At 37.5% G+C, this 19,258-nt stretch overlaps 3 protein-coding genes, 1 long non-coding RNA gene and 1 pseudogene across 4 annotated transcripts; 4 read left to right on the top strand and 1 right to left on the bottom strand.

Annotated features, from left to right (window-relative positions):
* Positions 1-5,889: 5,889 nt before the first annotated feature.
* On the bottom strand, positions 5,890-7,104 carry LOC146721933 (uncharacterized). Its single transcript, XM_085485825.1, has one exon. It carries the CDS (start codon positions 6,690-6,692, stop codon positions 5,928-5,930), a length of 765 nt encoding a protein of 254 aa, XP_085341951.1. The 5' UTR covers positions 6,693-7,104; the 3' UTR covers positions 5,890-5,927.
* A 15-nt stretch (positions 7,105-7,119) lies between these two features.
* LOC146721932 (uncharacterized) lies at positions 7,120-8,749 on the top strand. Its single transcript, XM_085485822.1, has 4 exons — positions 7,120-7,984; positions 8,074-8,202; positions 8,294-8,431; positions 8,523-8,749. Exons 1-4 carry the CDS (start codon positions 7,651-7,653, stop codon positions 8,747-8,749), a joined length of 828 nt encoding a protein of 275 aa, XP_085341948.1. The 5' UTR covers positions 7,120-7,650.
* On the top strand, positions 8,747-9,168 carry LOC146721931 (uncharacterized). The gene is made up of 3 exons (XR_014925434.1): positions 8,747-8,812; positions 8,893-8,993; positions 9,118-9,168. It is a non-coding gene; the product is annotated as an uncharacterized LOC146721931 (long non-coding RNA).
* Positions 9,169-14,411: 5,243 nt separating this feature from the next.
* Positions 14,412-15,232, top strand: LOC146721930 (uncharacterized; the record flags this gene model as incomplete). Its single annotated transcript, XM_085485826.1, has 1 exon — positions 14,412-15,232. A coding segment is annotated over one exon (651 nt), but the record flags the coding sequence as incomplete, so codon positions are not given.
* Positions 15,233-16,223: 991 nt separating this feature from the next.
* Positions 16,224-18,968, top strand: LOC146721929 (uncharacterized; annotated as a pseudogene).
* The last annotated feature ends 290 nt before the right edge of the window (positions 18,969-19,258 follow it).

Below are 19,258 nucleotides of genomic sequence, written 5' to 3'. Positions count from 1 at the left end.
TACTAAATTTAATAACATCGCCAAGATAAGTATGTTGAAGGTTACATCAATTTCTAAACAAACAATCATACGCAGTGCTAAAACTTTCTGTGTCTTTTTGTAAATTAATTGTGAAATTTAATTTCTTAATAAAATACATCTCGATTTACTTCTCAATCGTCAGAATAAGATATATGAAAGGTTTTTCAATTTTAAATGTAGTAAATGGATAATTAATAATTCGGATAAAGAAGTACCGGATAACGTTCTTAGATTTCTGAGTTTGGGTGGAAAATTCGGATTGCCTTTTAATCATAACAGTGTAAGGGATTCTGAGTCGTTTGCACTTAATGTAATAAAAAATTTCGAATTAAATAGTCACCGACTGAAAGACAGTTTACTGAATGATACGCGTAATTGTATTGCTAATTCATTGAATAGACTTAAAAACAAAAGAAAACACCAATATTTTATAAGTAGACATATCCTAAACGAATTCTCAAAATGTAAAAAATATTTGGCAGACAATAGGGATATTTTTGTAATGCAAGCAGATGAGGGACAGGTCACTGTAATCATGAATAGGAGTAAATAGTTGCAGCAAATGACAGAATTGTTAAATGATACATCGACATATAAAATTATGAAAAAAGATCCGATAAAAAATTTATCTCAAAAAGTTAATGACTTATTGAAATCTTGGCATAATAACAATTTAATTGATGAACGTACTTATAATAATTTAAAATGCACTAACGGGAATACGCCGAGAGCATATGGATTGCCGAAGATCCATAAGGCAGGAATCCCCTTAAGAATTATCATCTCATCTATTGGGAGTCCGTTGTATATGATGGCAAATTATTTACACACTATTTTACAAAATTCAATTCAAAAACCTCGTTCGTTTGTCAAGGATAGTTGGGCGTTTGCTAATTTAATTAATAATAAAGCCATTGAGTCAACTGAAATAATGGCTTCGTTAGACGTCACTTCACTCTATACTAATATCCCGAAGGAATTAGGCTCTTTGAAGTTGGCACGGCTTTTTTCGATTTTCAAAAAAAACATATGAGTTTTAGTAGCACTTTTAAGAGTTCTAGAGTTCCTGATAAGTTTCGCAAATAGTTCTGTCAATTTGAGGTCAAAAAACGAATTTTTTAAAAATGTGCTAACTTCCCGTAGCACGACACTTACGCAAAAAAATTTTTTTTTTCGTGTATATATAGATAGATTTCGACGAGATCTAGAGTTCCTGATAGATTTTAACAATAGTTCCGGCGAACTATGCATTCTACGAGTTAAAAAAAAATTTAAACGATATTTGTAAAAATTGTATCTTGTTGTGCTAATAGAAATATTCATTTCTCATGGCGCAATTTGCGAGTTCTAGGATAGTTCTGACCTTCAAAATAATTTTCGACAATAGTTCGGTCGATTAAACATAATTAGCTTAAGTAATTAATAAGCTATTATAGCACGACATCGCGAAAGAGTGTCGTGCTGGTAGAAATATCTATTTCTCTGGGCGCATTTTACGAGTTCTAGAATAGTTCCGACCTCCAAAATAATTTTCGACAATAGTTCTGTCGATTACCAGTAATTAACTTAAATAATTAATAAGATAATTATAGCACGACACTCGAGCAAAGGGTGTCGTGCTAAGTATATATCGCAGTTCTAAGGGGAATTTTGGCCAGTTCTCGTAGAGTTCCATGCTCTGCAATTATTTTCAAAAATAGTTCCAGCGATTAAACATTTTTTAATAATTTTTTCAATTTTTTAATGTCCGATTTAAGCACGACACTCGAGCAGAGGGTGTCGTGCTGAGTATATATCGCGGTTCTAGGGGGAGTTTTGGCCAGTTCTCGTAGAGTTCTATGCTCTGCAATCATTTTCAAAGATAGTTCCGGCGATTAAACATTTTTTAATAATTTAAAAAATTTTTTAATGTTCGATTTCAGCACGACACTCGAGCAAAGGGTGTCGTGCTGAGTATATATCGCAGTTCTAGGGAAAACTATTAGGAAAACCTTGCTTTCGCAAATTCTTCAATAGTACGGTGTAGGACTTCATTTTTTGGCTACTGAATAAATCTTGGTGCAAAACAATGCAAGGCATAAGTTACCCTTCTTACTGCTCTGAATGCTGTTGCTTTTCCAACACCAAATTGGACATGTATTGAGCTGCGAAAATAAATATATATGCTACACAACTCTACATTTAAAAATAACAAAAACTATAATACGATCAATTAAAATTAATATCAATCAAAATTAATATTTGTCGCTAGTGGTGAAAATAAGCTTAAACGACTTGACTACGACGTAACTAGCAATTTTATTTGATTATTTCACGACGTTTCGACCATTTGGTTGTGGTCCTTTTCAAGTGAAATTTCATCAATTAAACCGAGGTTAACATAACATCACACCGGTGTTATTTGAAATCGAAAGGTAAACGTTAAAAGAGGAACACGTCCCATTGTTATGATGTTAAAAGTTAAAAATTAAAAGAGGAACACGTCCCTTCGTTATGATGTTTCGTCGTTGATAATACATCATCGTAGATTAGAAAGAATGCTTATTGTTGAAAAGATGGCAGATAAAATTTTATTTAAAAATAACGCGCGGCTTAATGAAGGTGAACAGGAACATGCACGTTGAGGAAATTTCTGGAAAGAGGAAGAGAAAGAAAATCGAACAATGATTCGTCGTTGACGAAACATCATAACGAAGGGACGTGTTCCTCTTTTAATTTTTAACTTTTAACATCATAACAATGGGACGTGTTCCTCTTTTAACGTTTACCTTTCGATTTCAAATAACACCGGTGTGATGTTATGTTAACCTCGGTTTAATTGATGAAATTTCACTTGAAAAGGACCACAACCAAATGGTCGAAACGTCGTGAAATAATCAAATAAAATTGCTAGTTACGTCGTAGTCAAGTCGTTTAAGCTTAAAAACTATAATATATAAGAACGTAGATATTTGAAAATCGCCAGACAAAATTTAAAAAAGGTTATTTTTGTACATTCCAAGGCACGCATTACGTACCAAATAAAATGATGACAAAACTTTTTCCACGCGATGCCGCTATAATTGAAAAAAAAACAATATCAAATATGGTAAACAAATGGCTATCTGAAAACGCAAACGCAGTAATTAAGAGATTAACAAGTATTTATTGTAAATTCAATGTACGCCCTTCTGTTTGATATATAATACTCATTATAAATGTATCATATCAAGAAGAAAGACGTACATTGTAATCTGTTTTTTGGATCATCTTTAGCGCAATTAAATACTAAAACAAAATAATAACACTAAGAACGTAGATATTTGAGAATCGCTAGACAGAATTTAAAAAAGGTAAAAATCTTCTCTCGACCGTACTGGCAAATATTATTTATTCAATCACAACGTTTCGACCCTTCTTTGAGTCCTTATCAAGTGATCTAGATATACATAGACCGAGATTTTAATACATTTAAAAAAAATAAAATTACTTCACTAACAATATTACAAAATGATAAAAAGAAAAAGAAGCGAGATTTACTTGTAAAATTAAAAATAAAATTATAATTCTAAGATGTCAAGAACGAACATAGTGTCGGTTTGACAACACGTCAAGACTCTTAGACGAGTTATTGGAGACTAAACGACCTTTATTATTGTGTCGTAAATATTACTTAGATTGTCGGTATCCTTTTGTAAATTAATAGCGTTATTATTTCCCTTAATAAAGAACATTTCAGCGATTTCTCTTTTTCTTAAGTGCTTTTCACTATGCAAAATAACAGGCGAAGTCCAGTCAAAATCGTGATCAAATTCAATTTTATGTTTGCTGATAACTGATAAATTACTCGAATGCATTTTGATGTTGCTGAAATGTTCCTTTACACGTGTACACAGATGTCTTTTTGTTTGTCCGATGTATGACACGTTGCAATCCCTACAATTAATTTTGTAAACTACTTCAGTTTTTTATCTGTAGGTAGTCTATCCTTGCCGAGTGCAATTAAATGGTTCAGTTTTTTAGGAATATTATGAACAACATTAAATCCGATATTTTTAAAAATTCGATTGATATCGCCTAAGCTATTAACATAAGGTAGTGAAATGAACAGAGACTTATCAACAAAATTTCGCTCATTACTCGATTCATTCTGACTCGTGTCACGATAAAAAAATAATACATCATCGTAGATTAGAAAGAATGCTTATTGTTGAAAAGATGGCAGATAAAATTTTATTTAAAAATAACGCGCGGCTTAATGAAGGTGAACAGGAACATGCACGTTGAGGAAATTTCTGGAAAGAGGAAGAGAAAGAAAATCGAACAATGATTTTAAAAAGTACAAATATGATTTATGTTTTAAAAATATTTTTACAGAACAAAATTCATTTGTTGATACCAAAATTCATATTATATATTGTTATGATTCGCTTGTTTTTTATGAGTAAAAATTTTACGAAATAAGTGTATGATTAAACAATCGTTATATTCACAATATTCGGTTCAAAGTACAAATATGGTTTATATTTAAAATATTTTTACAGAACAAAATTATTCACAAACATTGCAAGAAAATATTCGTCGAATAATTATTAAAATTTACGTTTTGTTATAATTGCATATACAATTTGTTCGAAATAAAGTGAAATTATTTCTAAAAATGTTATCTCAAAGTATACATCGAGAAATGTTAAATCTTTCAGCTGGGTGCGTACATTACGTTCTATTTCCTTACTGTTACCTCTGATCGTGAATTTCACGATACTGCTATTGATGCTGACAGGAAGATTTAACTGTATTTTGTTAATTAAATATCGAGCACATTCGTTGACATTAATTGAAATAAAATTTAGGCGATTTAAATTAGCGTTCACATAATCAACTATATTTTCTACACATTGAAAAGTCGTTCTCTGCATGACTATCGTGATGTTGTAAGTTTTACGTTTCTTCGCCTTCGGTCCGTTTGCGTTCGCATTCTCCGCAGTTTCGGAAGAAAGATCTTGCTCGTTTTTACGATACGTTATTAGTATGGCTTTAGCACCATATGCGGTAGTAAAATTTATAATTATCTTGTTAAAGAAGTAGTATAATGGCAGGTATGGCCCGTCAAAACAAACCCCCACCACCGACCCGTCTGGCGCCGGGTCTTATCTTATCTTTCCCCCACCACCGGCGTCTGGCTTTTCCGAGTGTGGGTGTTAGGGGGAAAGGGTGTTGGGGGAAAAAAAAATGGCGACTGGCCCCGAAAGGTGGGGATGAGAATTTTTATTTTTTATTTTTTCTGATTTTCTCTGGATTTGAACCCGGGACCTCCGTGTTTCCGAGCAGGGTCCTAGTATGTTGAGCTAAACGAGATCTTACTAGTCTAAGGATTAGATGTGGTATTTAAGCTAAAGTTGCGTAGAGTACGGCATGGGGGTTCGGGTATACGTATGGCAAGGATAGCTCGTCGAATCAAATGGTCGATATTGGACGGGGGTGGGGTAAAAACAGTTCGGGTATACGTATGGCAAGAATAGCTCGTCGAATCAAATGGTCGATATTAGACGGGGTGGGGTAAAAACATTTTGGCCAAGAAAAGCGTCGTGCGGTCGACCGGTGGCAGGTAATAGCTGACAATGGCGTAGGGTAATAAAAAAGAACACGCAAATATTTGTACAGGCGAGCATTCCGACTCGCGTCACGATAAAAAATAATAATACATCGTCGTAGATTAGAAAGATGTCAGATAAAATTTTATTTTAAAATAACTCGCTGCTTAATGAAGGTAAACAGGAACATGCATGTTGAGGAAATTTCTGGAAAGAGTAAGTGAAAGAAAATTGAACAATGGTTTTAAAAGTACAAATATGATTTATATTTAAAATATTTTACAGAACAAAATTATTCACAATCATTTCAAAAAAATATTCGTCGAATAATTATTAAAATTTACGTTTTGATATAATTGCATATACAATTTGTTCGAAATAAAGTGAAATTATTTCTAAAAATGTTATCTCGAAGTATACATCGAGAAATGTTAAATCTTTCAGTTGGGTGCGTACATTACGTTCTATTTCCTTACTGTTACCTCTGATCGTGAGTTTCACGATACTGCTATTAATGCTACCGTTGACAGGAAGATTTAACTGTATTTCGTTAATTAAATATCGAGCACATTCGTTGACATTAGTTGAAATAAAATTTAGACGATTTAAATTAGCGTTCACACAATTAACTATATTTTCTACACCTTGAAAAGTCGTTCTCTGCATGACTATCGCAATGTTGTAAGTTTTACGTTTCTTCGCCTTCGGTCCGTTTTCGTTCGTATCCTCCGCAGTTTCGGAAGAAAGATCTTCTTGTTCGTTTTCACGATATGTTATTAGTATGGCTCTAGCACCATATGCGGTAGTGAAATTTATAATTATCTTGTTAAAGATGATCGAGCTCAAATTAATTTTATCACCATTTAAGTAGCTCGACATCGTTTCCATGTTTTCTTGAAATTTTTGCCACGATTCCATGTCGAAGCAAATCCCTGCAGCTCCGTGAGATGTTAATTTAACAGCAGGTAGAAAATCCAGTTCGACGTTGTCTTCCGTCATAAGACCCACTTGAATTTTCTTCGTGTAGGATGAATTCAATCCGTATGTTGTTGACAGCAACATGCGCGGTTGTTGCTCGATTTTCTTAAGATTGTTCATGGTAGTTGCTACCGCGTAGAAAATCAAAGATTTAATAATCAAAGACGCGGAAAAATCGAAAAATCGAGAACTTTTTTACTAACTATCTTTTTACTAACGAACTTGAAAGTCCGGACGATGAAAGACGAGTGAGCGAAGATTTTCAAGAAAATTTATAAGAAGATAAAATAGAAGTGGTAGGGAGAAAAGGCATGCGCAGATAAATAAAAATTATGAGGAAGGGGAATTTTTAAACAATATAAATGATATAATTTTTAATGCGGAAGGGGAATTTTTAAACAATAAAGTAATAGGGAGAAAATGCATGTGTAGTATAATAAAAATTATGTGGGAGAGGAATTTTTTAAACAATATAAACGATATAATTTTTAATGTGGAAGGGGAATTTTTTAAACAATATAAATGATATAATTTTTAAATCTGACTACAGAGAAATATAAAATTCCTACCGCTATCGAGAAAAGATACCCGAAAATTTCTCATCTTGATTTCCATAAACTTTTTGTAGCTAAGTAAATATCGCCCTAGATTAAATATTTTCTGTATCTAACAATAAGTAAATATTACCATATATATATATATATATTTATATATAAAACAAGGGTAAGAATACTCGGGCATGAGAAAAAAGATAAAAAAGATAAAATAAAATAGAGAAAAGATAACTAAAAATTCCTCATCTTGATTTCCATAAACTTTTTGTAATTAAGTAAATATTGCCCTAAATTAAATATTTTCTATATCTAAGTAAATATTAACATATATATAAAACAAGGGTAAGAATACTCGGGTATGAGAAAAAAAGATAAAATAAAATCGAGAAAAGTTACCTGAAAATTCCCCATCTTGATAAAAACGTATAAATACGGCTCTCGGAGTTAAGTTAGTTACATTTTTTCGAATTTCGTCTCTCGCGTACTCACGTATTCGACGCAAGTGTACTATTAAATTTCAAATAATGAGTTTGAAAAAAGTAATTGAAATTTGTCTATCACTAGCGCAGAGTTTATGCGGGAAAAATTTTTCCAGGCATATATATGAATTAGCATGCGCTAGTGAAGACAAATGCTTCAATATTTTTGGAAAATTCGCGGGGGAATGTCCCAGCGCTGTGCTAGCGGTATTATTCCGACTAGGGCATTTTAGTGTTTTTCGCGAATTAGTGATTATCGCGGGTGAGGTGATCGAGTCGCGATACTATTTTGGTGGTGAGAAGGAAAACGACGTAGCAGGCCACATAGAATATCTCCTCCTGCATTTTCATCGAGTTCTGCGGGGAGAAGATAATAATGGTAAGTTTTTATTTTTATTACAGTTAATTATAAATAAATTAATTAAAACTACCCCAATTATTTATTTATTTAATTCGCTAAAACTTTAGCTTTCGTACGCCCTGTCGCACGCGTTACAGGAAACCGGCTGCGCGTACTGGAGAATCGCCCTGTATCACTAAGGCTAAGGTTAAATAGAAGACGACGAGCGGATTCTTCGCCGGAGCCCGGGCCTTCGCGTAAGTTTTTAAACATTATAAATTATATCACGCTGCTAGAAAAACATTATATTAAACAGGAAATTTTTAATAAAAATGTTATACGTTCCAGGCCGTGCACGCATCGTGTTAACGCCGGAGTTGGAGCATCCGGTTATTGATTTAGCCGAAAGCGATAACGACGTGGAAGAAGTGCGGGTTCGCGAAGTAAGTCCGTTCGATGAGGCGACCATATTTACTCCGCTTGAAAGTAAGTAAGAAAAATACTACAGTGGTATATATCAACACAAAAGATTTTTAATTATGTGAAATACTAATAATATATGTCTGATGAATATTAGATGACGCGGCAAATGAAAACGTGGTCGTAGAGGATCGAGAACGGGGGGAGGAAATCGATGAGGAAGTAAACACGATTCCGGAAGATGAAGAGGATCTGGAGGAGGAGGAGGAGGAAGAGTCGGAAGAAGAAGAGCAAACGGAAGATGAAGAAGAAGAGCCGGAAGAACGAGAAGAACAAACGGGAGATGAAGAAGAAGATGAAAATAACAACACCACGTTTCTGTAGAAGAAGAAGAAGAAGAAGAAGAAGAAGAAGAAGAAGAAAATAGCGGGGAGATGGCTGAGGAAGGTAATAATTACATATTTTATACTTAATCTTCTCCTACGTTAAATTTTTTGTTTATTCTAATTAAAATAAAATTTTATTAGGAATTTCTTTCTCTCCTAACATCGCGCCCGAAATTTCATATTCACCGGAGTATTAACCCTCGCAGGGTGACACAATTGCCCCGGTAAAAGAATATTAAAACGTAAGTGAACATAACATAATTATTAATAACAACAGTTTCACATTATTAATAAAAATTCAAACGTAAGAGAGTAATATTTTATTAAATATTTTATTTTGTTAATATAATTTTTTATTTCTCACAGTACAAAGTGGTGGGGGAAGGAACGTCAGAATACACCGAGAAGATTCTCAAAACCCGCTCCGGTGAGGAAACTTCCGACGAAGAGCGAGATTTAGCGGCTGCTGGTGGACAAGAGGAAGTAACGAATCAAGAGCTCGAAGGTAATTTTAGATATTTAATAATGTTAGCGGAAAACGTGCGTCGGTTTAGAACTTTTGGTATAGAAGGACGGGAAATTAGTTTCCGTATTCGGCCGATACCCGAAGGAGCAAACGCGTATGAGTGGTTAGAAAATGCGTTTCGCGAACTTCACGAGTACGCGTTGCATTCGTGCGAACCGAGGGATTACGTCGGTATGTCTTTTGATTCCGCAAGTTTAACTCGTGGCCCCGCAGGTATAATCGTTCCGACCTTCGCGAGATTTGACTTACGAAAATATTTGGGAACTCGTAAGCTCGTTAGCGCAAAGCTGCGGAGGACACGATATAGCGCGAGAATTAACATTCGGATTTTTAAAGTCACTCCACCCATTGGTCGCGGGACGTACGGGCTTACGCCCGAGGTTATTGCTAAAACGTTTCGATTTTAACAATTTCCAATACCGATAATTTATGTCTTCCTCGCGCGCTTGTATCGGCTCTAATTTTTAACGAGCGTGGAAATTTACGCACGGGAGAGTTACACGCGAAATGGAATGCGGTGAGAAGACAAAACTCGGTGTTACAAAGCGCGAGTTAGCGGTGCAACTTACGAGGGAGGTCGGTGGTCACGATTCCGGAGGAAGGGAGTGGAATTGTTGAAATCGAGCGTTTTCAGCATATCTCGCGAGCGAAAATGTCGCGATAATAATATATAACGACGATACTTTTGGTCGAGGCGGTAAGCCGCTATTCGATGGAAACGTGTTTCTAACCACTCTGCAGCGGGAAATAAAAGCTTGTCTAAATTTATTATACCGTTCAAATAATAAACATTTCGATGTAATTTTAAATTTAAATGCAGCAGCAGGCGGGCGAGGATATTGCATACCGTGTAATTTAAGTTACCGCTCCGATGCGAGAGAGCATCGATGTTCTAATAAATGTCCGCGATGTAACGGAGAGCCACCGTGTGAGCAATCATTCGCGGATCGTATTAGGTGCAATAATTGTAGACGTGAATTTTCAATCATGCCTGCTTGGAGCGTCATCGCGCGGCAAAATCATACAACGGTAAATCACGTCGGAGTGTTTGTGAAACTATGCGATTTTGCGAAAATTGCGGACGTTTGATTCAAAGAAATAAACAACACGAATGCGACACGACTTATTGCGCTACGTGTCGTTCTCTTCAGCCTTTGAATCATCTTTGTTACATGCTTCCCCTTCGTCGGCATAATAATAATAATCGTCCCGATCCGCGCACTTCCGAACACGCGGATCGAAATAGCGAGCAACAACAGCATCACCGGAGAAACGACGACGACGATGACGCCGAAGGTTCGATTAATCAGACTCGCGAACACGTAGAAAGCCGGGTCGCATTCGTGTTTTATGACTTTGAGACGAGGCAAGACGAAACGCTCCAAGGTAGCACAAATGTAAAAATTCACGTACCTACGCTCTGCGTCGCTCAACAAATTTGCGAGGAGTGTGCAGGAATAGATGAAATGTCGGTGCGATGTCGTTGGTGCGGTATTCGCGAATTTATATTTCGTCGCAACCCCGTGCAGGAATTTGTAGATTTCGTAACGCGACCGATAAAATATTTTAAACAAATAATCTGCATCGCGCATAACGCGAAGTCATTCGACGCGCAATTTATTTTGAAATATATCGTGGAAAACCATGTCTTAGAGCCTCAAGTAATTTTAAACGGAACGAAAATAGTTGTATTAACGCTAGGTCATACGAAATTTATCGATAGTATCAATTACATGCCGATGCGTTTATCCGAATTACCCAAAGCTTTCGGACTGGCAGAAGGTACGAATAAAGGCATTTTTCCACATTTATTTAATACTATCGATAATCAGTCTTATGTCGGAGCGTTACCCGGTGTTCAATATTATTCACCCGATTCTATGCAAATAAAAGAACGCGAAAAAATTTCTCGCGTGGCACTCCGAGATGACACGCGCGAATTATGTGTTTGATTTTCAACGTGAAATATTGCTTTATTGTCGTAACGATGTAGATATCCTTAGACGAGCGTGTATGGCTTTTAGAAAAATATTCTTAGAGCGTGGAAACGTGTGTCCATTCGAGGAATGCACAACCATCGCCTCAACGTGTATGCGCGTATTTAGAAAAAACTTTTTACGCGAAAGAGAGATCGGAATTATTCCAACGGGGGGATACAGGCATGCGAATATTCACTCGCGTAAAGCCCTGCAATGGTTGATATGGAAAGAGCGGGAGCTCGGACATCATATTATCCATGGCGGTCGCGCTCGAGAATATCGATTACGCGATGGTACGCTAGTCGATGGATACTACGAGTCGGTAGAAAATAACGTAACGCAATATTACGCATTACAATTTCACGGTTGTTTTTGGCATGGTTGTCCAAGATGTTTTCGGGTAAATCGCGACAGACTGCTTTCGACGGATCGTACAGATACGTGGTGATTCACGTTACGAGCACACAGTTGCAACGACATTTCGTCTTCGAAAGCGTGGATATAGGGTGATTGAGAAATGGGAATGCGACTTTGATCGCGAGATGAATGAAAATGTCGAGATGCGCGAATATTTACATCGACATCAAATGATAGACGCCAAACCGCTCGATCCCCGAGACTCATTTTACGGCGGACGCACAGGAAATATCGTGACGCGATACGAGATCACGGGTACGGAAAAAATACGTTACGTGGGATGTATGTTCTCTGTATCCGTTTGTGTTGAAGACCGGTGGTTTTCCGATTGTCACCCGACAATATACGTAGGTGAGGAATGCGAGGAGTTAATCGGATTATCACCGGGATATAATTTCGATTCAGTCGAGGGGGTCGTGCGATGTAAAGTACTTCCTCCCCGCGATCATCTTTCATCCTGTATTACCCTATCGCGTGCAGGGCAAATTATTATTTGCGTTATGTCGTAGTTGCTGCGAAACATTTTCTCAGATTGCGTGTACTCACGAAGCTCACGAACGCGAATTCGAAGGTACATGGATATCGTGCGAATTACGAAAAGCAATCGAGAAAGGATATTTCGTGACAGGGGTTAGTGAGATTTGGCAATATAACATCACTCGTTACGAACCCGGTACGCGGCAAGGGGGTCTATTTACGGGATACATCAATACATTTTTACAATTAAAGCAAGAAGCTACCGGATGGCCGAGCGATTGTGTCGATAATGAAGCTAAAGAGCGGTTACCATCCGCGAGTATGAGGAAGTAGAAGGAATCGTTCTTGAAAAAGATAACATTGCAACTCAATTCCGGTTTACGCTCGGTTGGCTAAATTATGCTTGAATTCTTTTTGGGGTAAATTTGGGTCAACGTGCAAACTTACCGAATACCGTAATTGTCAAAACACAAGAACGATTAATGAGTTTGCTCACTAGCCCTCAGCATGAAATAACCGATATATTGCCTGTAAACGACGAGGTGATATATGTTTCGTTTCGACTACGAGAAGAGGCTATCGTACCTTCGCCTCTTACTAATGTTATAATAGCGGCTTACACGACGGCTCAAGCGCGATTAAATTGTACGATTATTTAGAAAAATTAGACAAGCGTGTTTTATATTACGACACGGATTCCTGTATTTATGTAAGTCGCGGAGATCCGCAGGAATACGAACCGCATACGGGTAATTTTTTAGGCGACATGACGGATGAACTCGCTAGCTACGGACAAGGTAGTTACATTGAGTCGTTCGTATCCGGTGGTCCGAAATTTTACGCATATGTGGTCCGTACACCCGAAGGACTCACACGCGAAGTTTGCAAAGTAAAGGGTATAACCTTGAATTTTGAAAACTCGCGTTTAGTTAATTTTAATAGTATTAGAGAATTATGCTACGTAAAGAAAGAGAAGAAGAAGAAGAGGAACGGGAAGAGAGAGCGCGCGGAGAGCAAGTTGAAGAGGCGATTCCTGGGACATCGATAAATCTTCGTTTTAAAGCCATTCGGCGAAACCGCATTTCACGATATAATAACGCGTGACGAAACAAAAATATGCAAGACTGTGTTATTAAAACGAAGATTTATCAAAAATCGATATTCTCTTCCATACGGTTATTTACCGGAACAATGACATAGCTCTCCTCTTCGCAGCTTCTATCTTTACGAAGATACGCGTACGTTTTCCGCCACTTGCATAGAAATGCAAATATTATATAAAAGTGTAAATATTGTAAAAAGTAAAATGTATATATATATATATTTCATAAAATATTATAAAATATTATACTTTATATTATATTTTATAAATCGTAGTTTTAAAATACCCGTAGTTTTAATTTTATTTTTATAATAGGAAGGACAAGGAGTAGTTTAACTAAAGTTAGAAGATGTAGATATTAGTAATAAGAAAAAAAATACTTTGTAAATATAAATACAAAAATTTATATTTTTAATAAAAAATATTGTTTATTACATAAAATTTATATATTTTAATAAAATATTGTTTTCCCCATTTTAGTTTTAATAATTATCCTTTTAAGCAAAATCATTTTTATTTAGTAAAATATTAAATTTTTAACAAAATTTTTAATATAATTTTTTTGTCTGAAAAACTTTAACATAAAAATATTTAATTTTTAAAAAAATTCTTGTTACGTACAATTTTTTATATATTCAAATATATTCATGCCGAAACTCACATACGTCCGCTATCGCAAGACATACACACCAACGAGAACATTTGATTAAAAGCTGATTGTGGGCAGCGCAACGTAGCGCTCGTCAGCTGATCGGTAGCGGTGGCGCTAACCAGGCGCTCATCAGCTGATCGGTAGTTGCGAGCTAACCAGGCGCTCATCAGCTGATCGGCGCTCGTCAGCTGATCGGCGCTATTCGCTAGCACGAGCATGCGACCGCCGCGGGTTGGCCCCCGGTGCGCGAATAAGCTTTTTCCGTCGTAACTCATTTCATACTATGAGTAATATTAAAATTTAATTACACGGACGCTCTTTACGCTAATTTTTTGTTTTTAAGAACGCGCCGGATTAGACTTTCTTTCATTTACGAGATTGTACGTAAACGGTGAATATCGCGTTCATTTGGGGAAATGGATGTACGCTGGAAACATCCTTGGACGTCGATCGTCTGCGGGCCTACGGGATGTGGAAAAACGATTTTCGTGAAAAACATTTCTTCGTTATTTGTCCAACGTGTCCGATACTCGATTCGAGAGAATTTTATTTTATTACGCCGAGTGGCAAGATGCCTATCAACGCCTGCAATGCGATGAAAATGAAAGAGAAGAAAAGAGTAGCGTAAGAAAAAAGAACGTATATGCAAATAGCATTCCGATAAACTCGAAGAAAAATATAATCGAATTTCACGAGGGTTTACCGCGCCCGGAAGATTATTCTTACGATCCACACACCCCGAAATTAGTGATAATCGACGATCTTATGAGAGAGTCGTCATCGTGCGATGTTATCGTAGATCTATTTACTAAAGGAAGCCATCATAAGAATCTCAGTGTTATTCTCATTTCGCAAAATCTTTTCCATCAGGGACGCGGACAACGCGACATATCTCTCAATGCGAATTACATAGTAGTTTTCAAAAATCCACGCGATCGCGCGCAAATTCGGCATTTAGCTCGTCAAGTATATCCGGACGATCCTAAGTTTATGGAAGAAGCGTACTACGACGCTACCACCTCGAAGCCTCACGGGTATTTATTGCTCGATTTAAAACAATCGACTCCAGATGAATATCGATTTCGGACGTGTATCTTTCCCAACGATAAGCTGCATTACGCGTACATTCCACGTAGATCGATCAAAAGAGGCGTATAAAAGACTCGTATTCACACACGACTTGTCACTCGTGCAATTACACTGCGATGGTAAAAAAAGAAAAAAAATCGCAACCGGCATCATCGTCGTCGAAGAATTCACCCGACGGCGCGGTAAAAATCGCTAGACGATCTATCGGCGAAAGAAACACGAATCTTTTGAAAACTTTATGTTATCTGAAAAAAATCAAAGAACAGCGTTTTTACGTACCGTCGATAATAATCTCATAAAGTGTATTCAAGAGTGCGTTTTCAATACTCTTAAAGGTAACGTACCGCTTGCAAGTAGTGAAAAAAAACGCCTTGCTAGACATAAATCGATCCTACGGCGTATTGCTGCGAAAAAAGGTAATTTGAAAGTTGAGAAAACTATTGGTGCAACGCGGCGGATTCTTACCCTATCTTATTGCTCCTATACTCGGAGCTATATTATCCCGGATCATTGGAGATTAAAAAAGGGGCGCTATTCTATGTATATTTGTTGCGTCAAATGTGAAAAAAGATAAAATATTTACAATTCAATAATGGAGAGAGCAAAAAAAATGGTTTTAATTTCGTCGGAAAATCTCGAAAGACTGCAGCGACAACCGGAAATTTCCTCTAACGCGCCGGCCGATAATTCATCGAATAAAATTACCGAGATATCAAATGTGGAAAATGATGCTAATAATACCGTACGGACCCCGGGAACTCCTTTGTCACGGCTCGATGCAGAGATGTGGCGTATTCTGAATCTCACGCCTTAGGTCAGCGAGGACGAAAGATGGAAAATGTATAAAGAGGTACTTCAGCGTTATCTTCAATTTGTTCGTGCTGCGAGAAAACGATTACGCAAAGACGCGCACGCCGGTGATGGAGAACAGGACGAAGACACGAAAGAGCAAGAGGATGATACCACGATGATGACGATGATTTTATGGAAACGCAAACTTTAATTACCAACGACGGTAACATTAGCGCCGTTAGTAGTAGTTTCGAGAAAAAACGCGCTCAATCAGCGGAAATGATACAAAAAATACTTAATAGTGTTCCGAAAAGTTATCGTAGTAAAGCACGCTTACTAATGAAGCATCTGCTCGATACTCCGTCATCTAAAATTAGCTGGAATAGACAAGGGCTCGTAACCATAGACGGTGACATTGTGGAGGGTTTCGAATATCGCGGAACTTATAAACGATGCGGTACGCGAGAGAAAAACGGTAGAAGCATCCGGAAGAAATCAGTTTGCTCGATTACTACGTGACATAGGTACGTCACCGCGTCTCATAGGAAATCAAAAGTTATTAAAAGCAGGCGCGCGATCTCGCTATATTACTTCCGCGTTACCTCGCGGGTCCTCCACTCCGATCACACGTTCAAAATCGTACAGTCACAGGTTAGACGAAGCGAGTGAAACCGAAGAAGATACGCAATTCATATCCGCCGACGAGGACGGTGACGACGACGGTGACGACGATAGAACATTAGCACATAGCGTAGTTTCTCCGTCAAAGAGAAGAAGAGGTTTACTCGATTGGATAAATCTCAATTAATGGAATTCGAAAAATTGTATTACGACCCCTCGCATTATGCAGGCTACTCTGCGGTGGACAATTTATCGCGAGCCGTTAAACCGAATTTTACGCGTAACAAAGTCGTCGAGTGGCTTAAATCGCAGGATGCATACACGCTGCATCGTCCGGTACGACGAAAATTTCCTCGTTTACATTATAACGTAACAAATATCGATGATTTATGGGAAGCCGATTTGATCGATCTTCGTAATCTCAAGAGCTATAATGACGGTTATTCTTATCTACTAACGGTTATCGATGTGCTTAGTAAATTTGTTTGGGTAGAACCTTTACGTGACAAAACAGCCAACTGTGTAATAAAGGCCTTTCAACAAATATTTTCCAGAAACGAGGGTCGACTACCTGTATACTTACAGACCGACAAAGGCAAAGAATTTATCGCCCGCCCTGTACAAAATTTCTTAAAAGAAAAAGACATCCGTTTTCGTGTAACGCGCAATCCCGTTATTAAAGCGTCTATAGTGGAACGATTTAATAGAACACTCAAAGAGCGGATGTGGCGTTATTTTACGCATAAAAATACACGTCGTTACTTTGATGTTTTACAAGATATTGTTCACGCTTACAATCATACCCGTCATTCCACCATCAAAATGCAACCCGCTGTCGTTACGCGAGAAAATGCTCGTACCGCGTGTGAAAATATGAAACGACGATGGGATAACGATAAAGAAAAGAAAAAGAAGCGTGGGCGTAAACAAAAGGCTAAATATCGCGTGGACGATCTCGTACGCGTCAGTAGAGCAAAAGTAATCTTCGAGAAAGGATACGAAGCGAAGTGGAGCGAGGAGATATTTCGAATTCATCGAGTTCTCGAATGGAGAAAACCCCGCGTATATGAATTAAGCGATTTATCGGGTGAAGTTATAGACGGAATTTTTTACGAACAAGAATTAGCACCGGTTATTAAAGACTTACGCGACGAGGAATTTATCGTCGATCGTGTGATAAAAAGCAGGGGACGCGGTAGCAATAAACAATTATTAGTTAGCTGGCAAGGTTATCCTTCTAAATTTAACTCCTGGATACCCGCTTCGAATTTAACTATTCTTCGAAATGAGGGCGGATCAATTTCTTCTGGTTCTTCCAAGCAATAGCAGCATGCGCTATTTCCCCGACAATAAAACCTCGTCGTTCATTACGGAATTACCTCAATCGCTGCACTTACACGGTGACTGGGAAGTCGCGTTGAGCGAAATCCAATTCCCTAATACCTTTTTTCATGTAAGGCGCGGAGAAAATATACTCAGTTTCGTCGATATCGACTCTCAAGTTAAAGAGAAAAATAAAAAAGATGAGGTGTTAACTTCGAAGGAAGCCTCAATACCGTGCGGCATTTATAATAACATGGAAGAGCTCGTCTCCATGATTAATTCGTCATGCAAAGAAGTCGGTTCCCATTTTCGTTTGAAGCAAGAAAAATTTACAGGCGGTAGTATTTTGTTCTCCCTCGCGTGTCCTGCTGGTTGCAATCTGATTCATTATATGCATTTTTCCGATAGACTTTGCAAATGATCGGTTTAGCTGATTTTCTTTATAACGCTCCTAAGGGGGAAAGTATCTATTGTTCTATGCTCACGACATCTAAGCTTAATTCCAAAAAAAAATCTACTTCAATTTTTCTTAAACTCGGTTTTCTTGACGAAAATGGAGTACGTGACGAGGGATTCTATGGTTACGAAGCGTGTAGTTTGGCGCGGGGTATTCCCGATAAACTGTTCGTTTATTGTGATATTTGCGAACCTTACATAACAGGAGATGTGCAAACTCCTCTTCTCCGAATAGTGCCTGTCACAGGGGGTGGGCGCGATTACGAATATGGAACGAATCAGGTAAAACATTTCTCACCTCTGCATTATATCCCGCTGCGCCTAACAAATTTCCGACGGATTGAAATCGATATAAAAGACGATACTGGAAACAAAATACCATTTGAATCCGGCACGTTAACGGTGACTTTACATTTCAAACGTATCGATTAGATTTTTAAAAATACTCTGTAAAGATTTTTTTGATAAGAAAGAAGGGATTTGTTCATTAATATGGATTATTATTCGGAGTATTATAACGAATTACAAAACGGTGGAACTCGCGGTGGCGGAATTCCACGAGTTTTTGTCGGTTCACCCTATCAACGAGGTCATGGAATAGGTAGTTTTCTCGGAGGAATGTTCAGACGTGTATTGCCTTATTTAACTAGAGGTCTAGGGGCAGTGGGTAAAGAAGCTTTGCGGGCCGGGGTTAATATAATCAAGGATGTTGAAAATAAAATGCCGTTAAAGGTAGCTGTCAAACATCGTTTTGAACAATCGCGTGACAATCTTAAGAGAAAAGCTAGGGAAAAAATAAGTAGTCTAATGAAGGGTACGGGATATAAATCAGATGAAAAAATTCATGTAGCGCAGTTTCCTTTCGGCAGGCTTAAGACTCACGTCGCTAAATCCTCGGTAACCGTGTCGCGTAAACGGCGTAAGACAAATAAGAAAAAAAGTTTATCGAAAATCAAGTCTCGTGGGAAAAAAAGAACAAATACAAAAAAAACTAAAAATAATACGAGGAAAAATCGCTCGACTGTAAAAAGGCTCAAATCGTCCGCGAAACGGCGTAAAGCTAGTAGCGGTAA

This window comes from Nylanderia fulva, unplaced genomic scaffold, assembly GCF_048542155.1.
Source record: "Nylanderia fulva isolate GAGA-0341 unplaced genomic scaffold, ASM4854215v1 Scaffold399, whole genome shotgun sequence".
Classification (NCBI taxonomy): Eukaryota; Metazoa; Arthropoda; class Insecta; order Hymenoptera; family Formicidae; genus Nylanderia; species Nylanderia fulva.
Note: the sequence above shows the minus strand (reverse complement) of the source record. Positions and strands in the feature narration are given on the sequence as shown.

Coding starts and splice junctions, on each gene's coding strand:
- LOC146721933 (XM_085485825.1), bottom strand. CDS start 6,692: ATGAACAATCTTAAGAAAATCGAGCAACAACCGCGCATGTTGCTGTCA.
- LOC146721932 (XM_085485822.1), top strand. CDS start 7,651: ATGAGTTTGAAAAAAGTAATTGAAATTTGTCTATCACTAGCGCAGAGT. Junction 7,985..8,073: donor GCGGGGAGAAGATAATAATG/GTAAGTTTTTAT, acceptor CTAAAACTTTAG/CTTTCGTACGCCCTGTCGCA. Junction 8,203..8,293: donor GCCGGAGCCCGGGCCTTCGC/GTAAGTTTTTAA, acceptor TATACGTTCCAG/GCCGTGCACGCATCGTGTTA.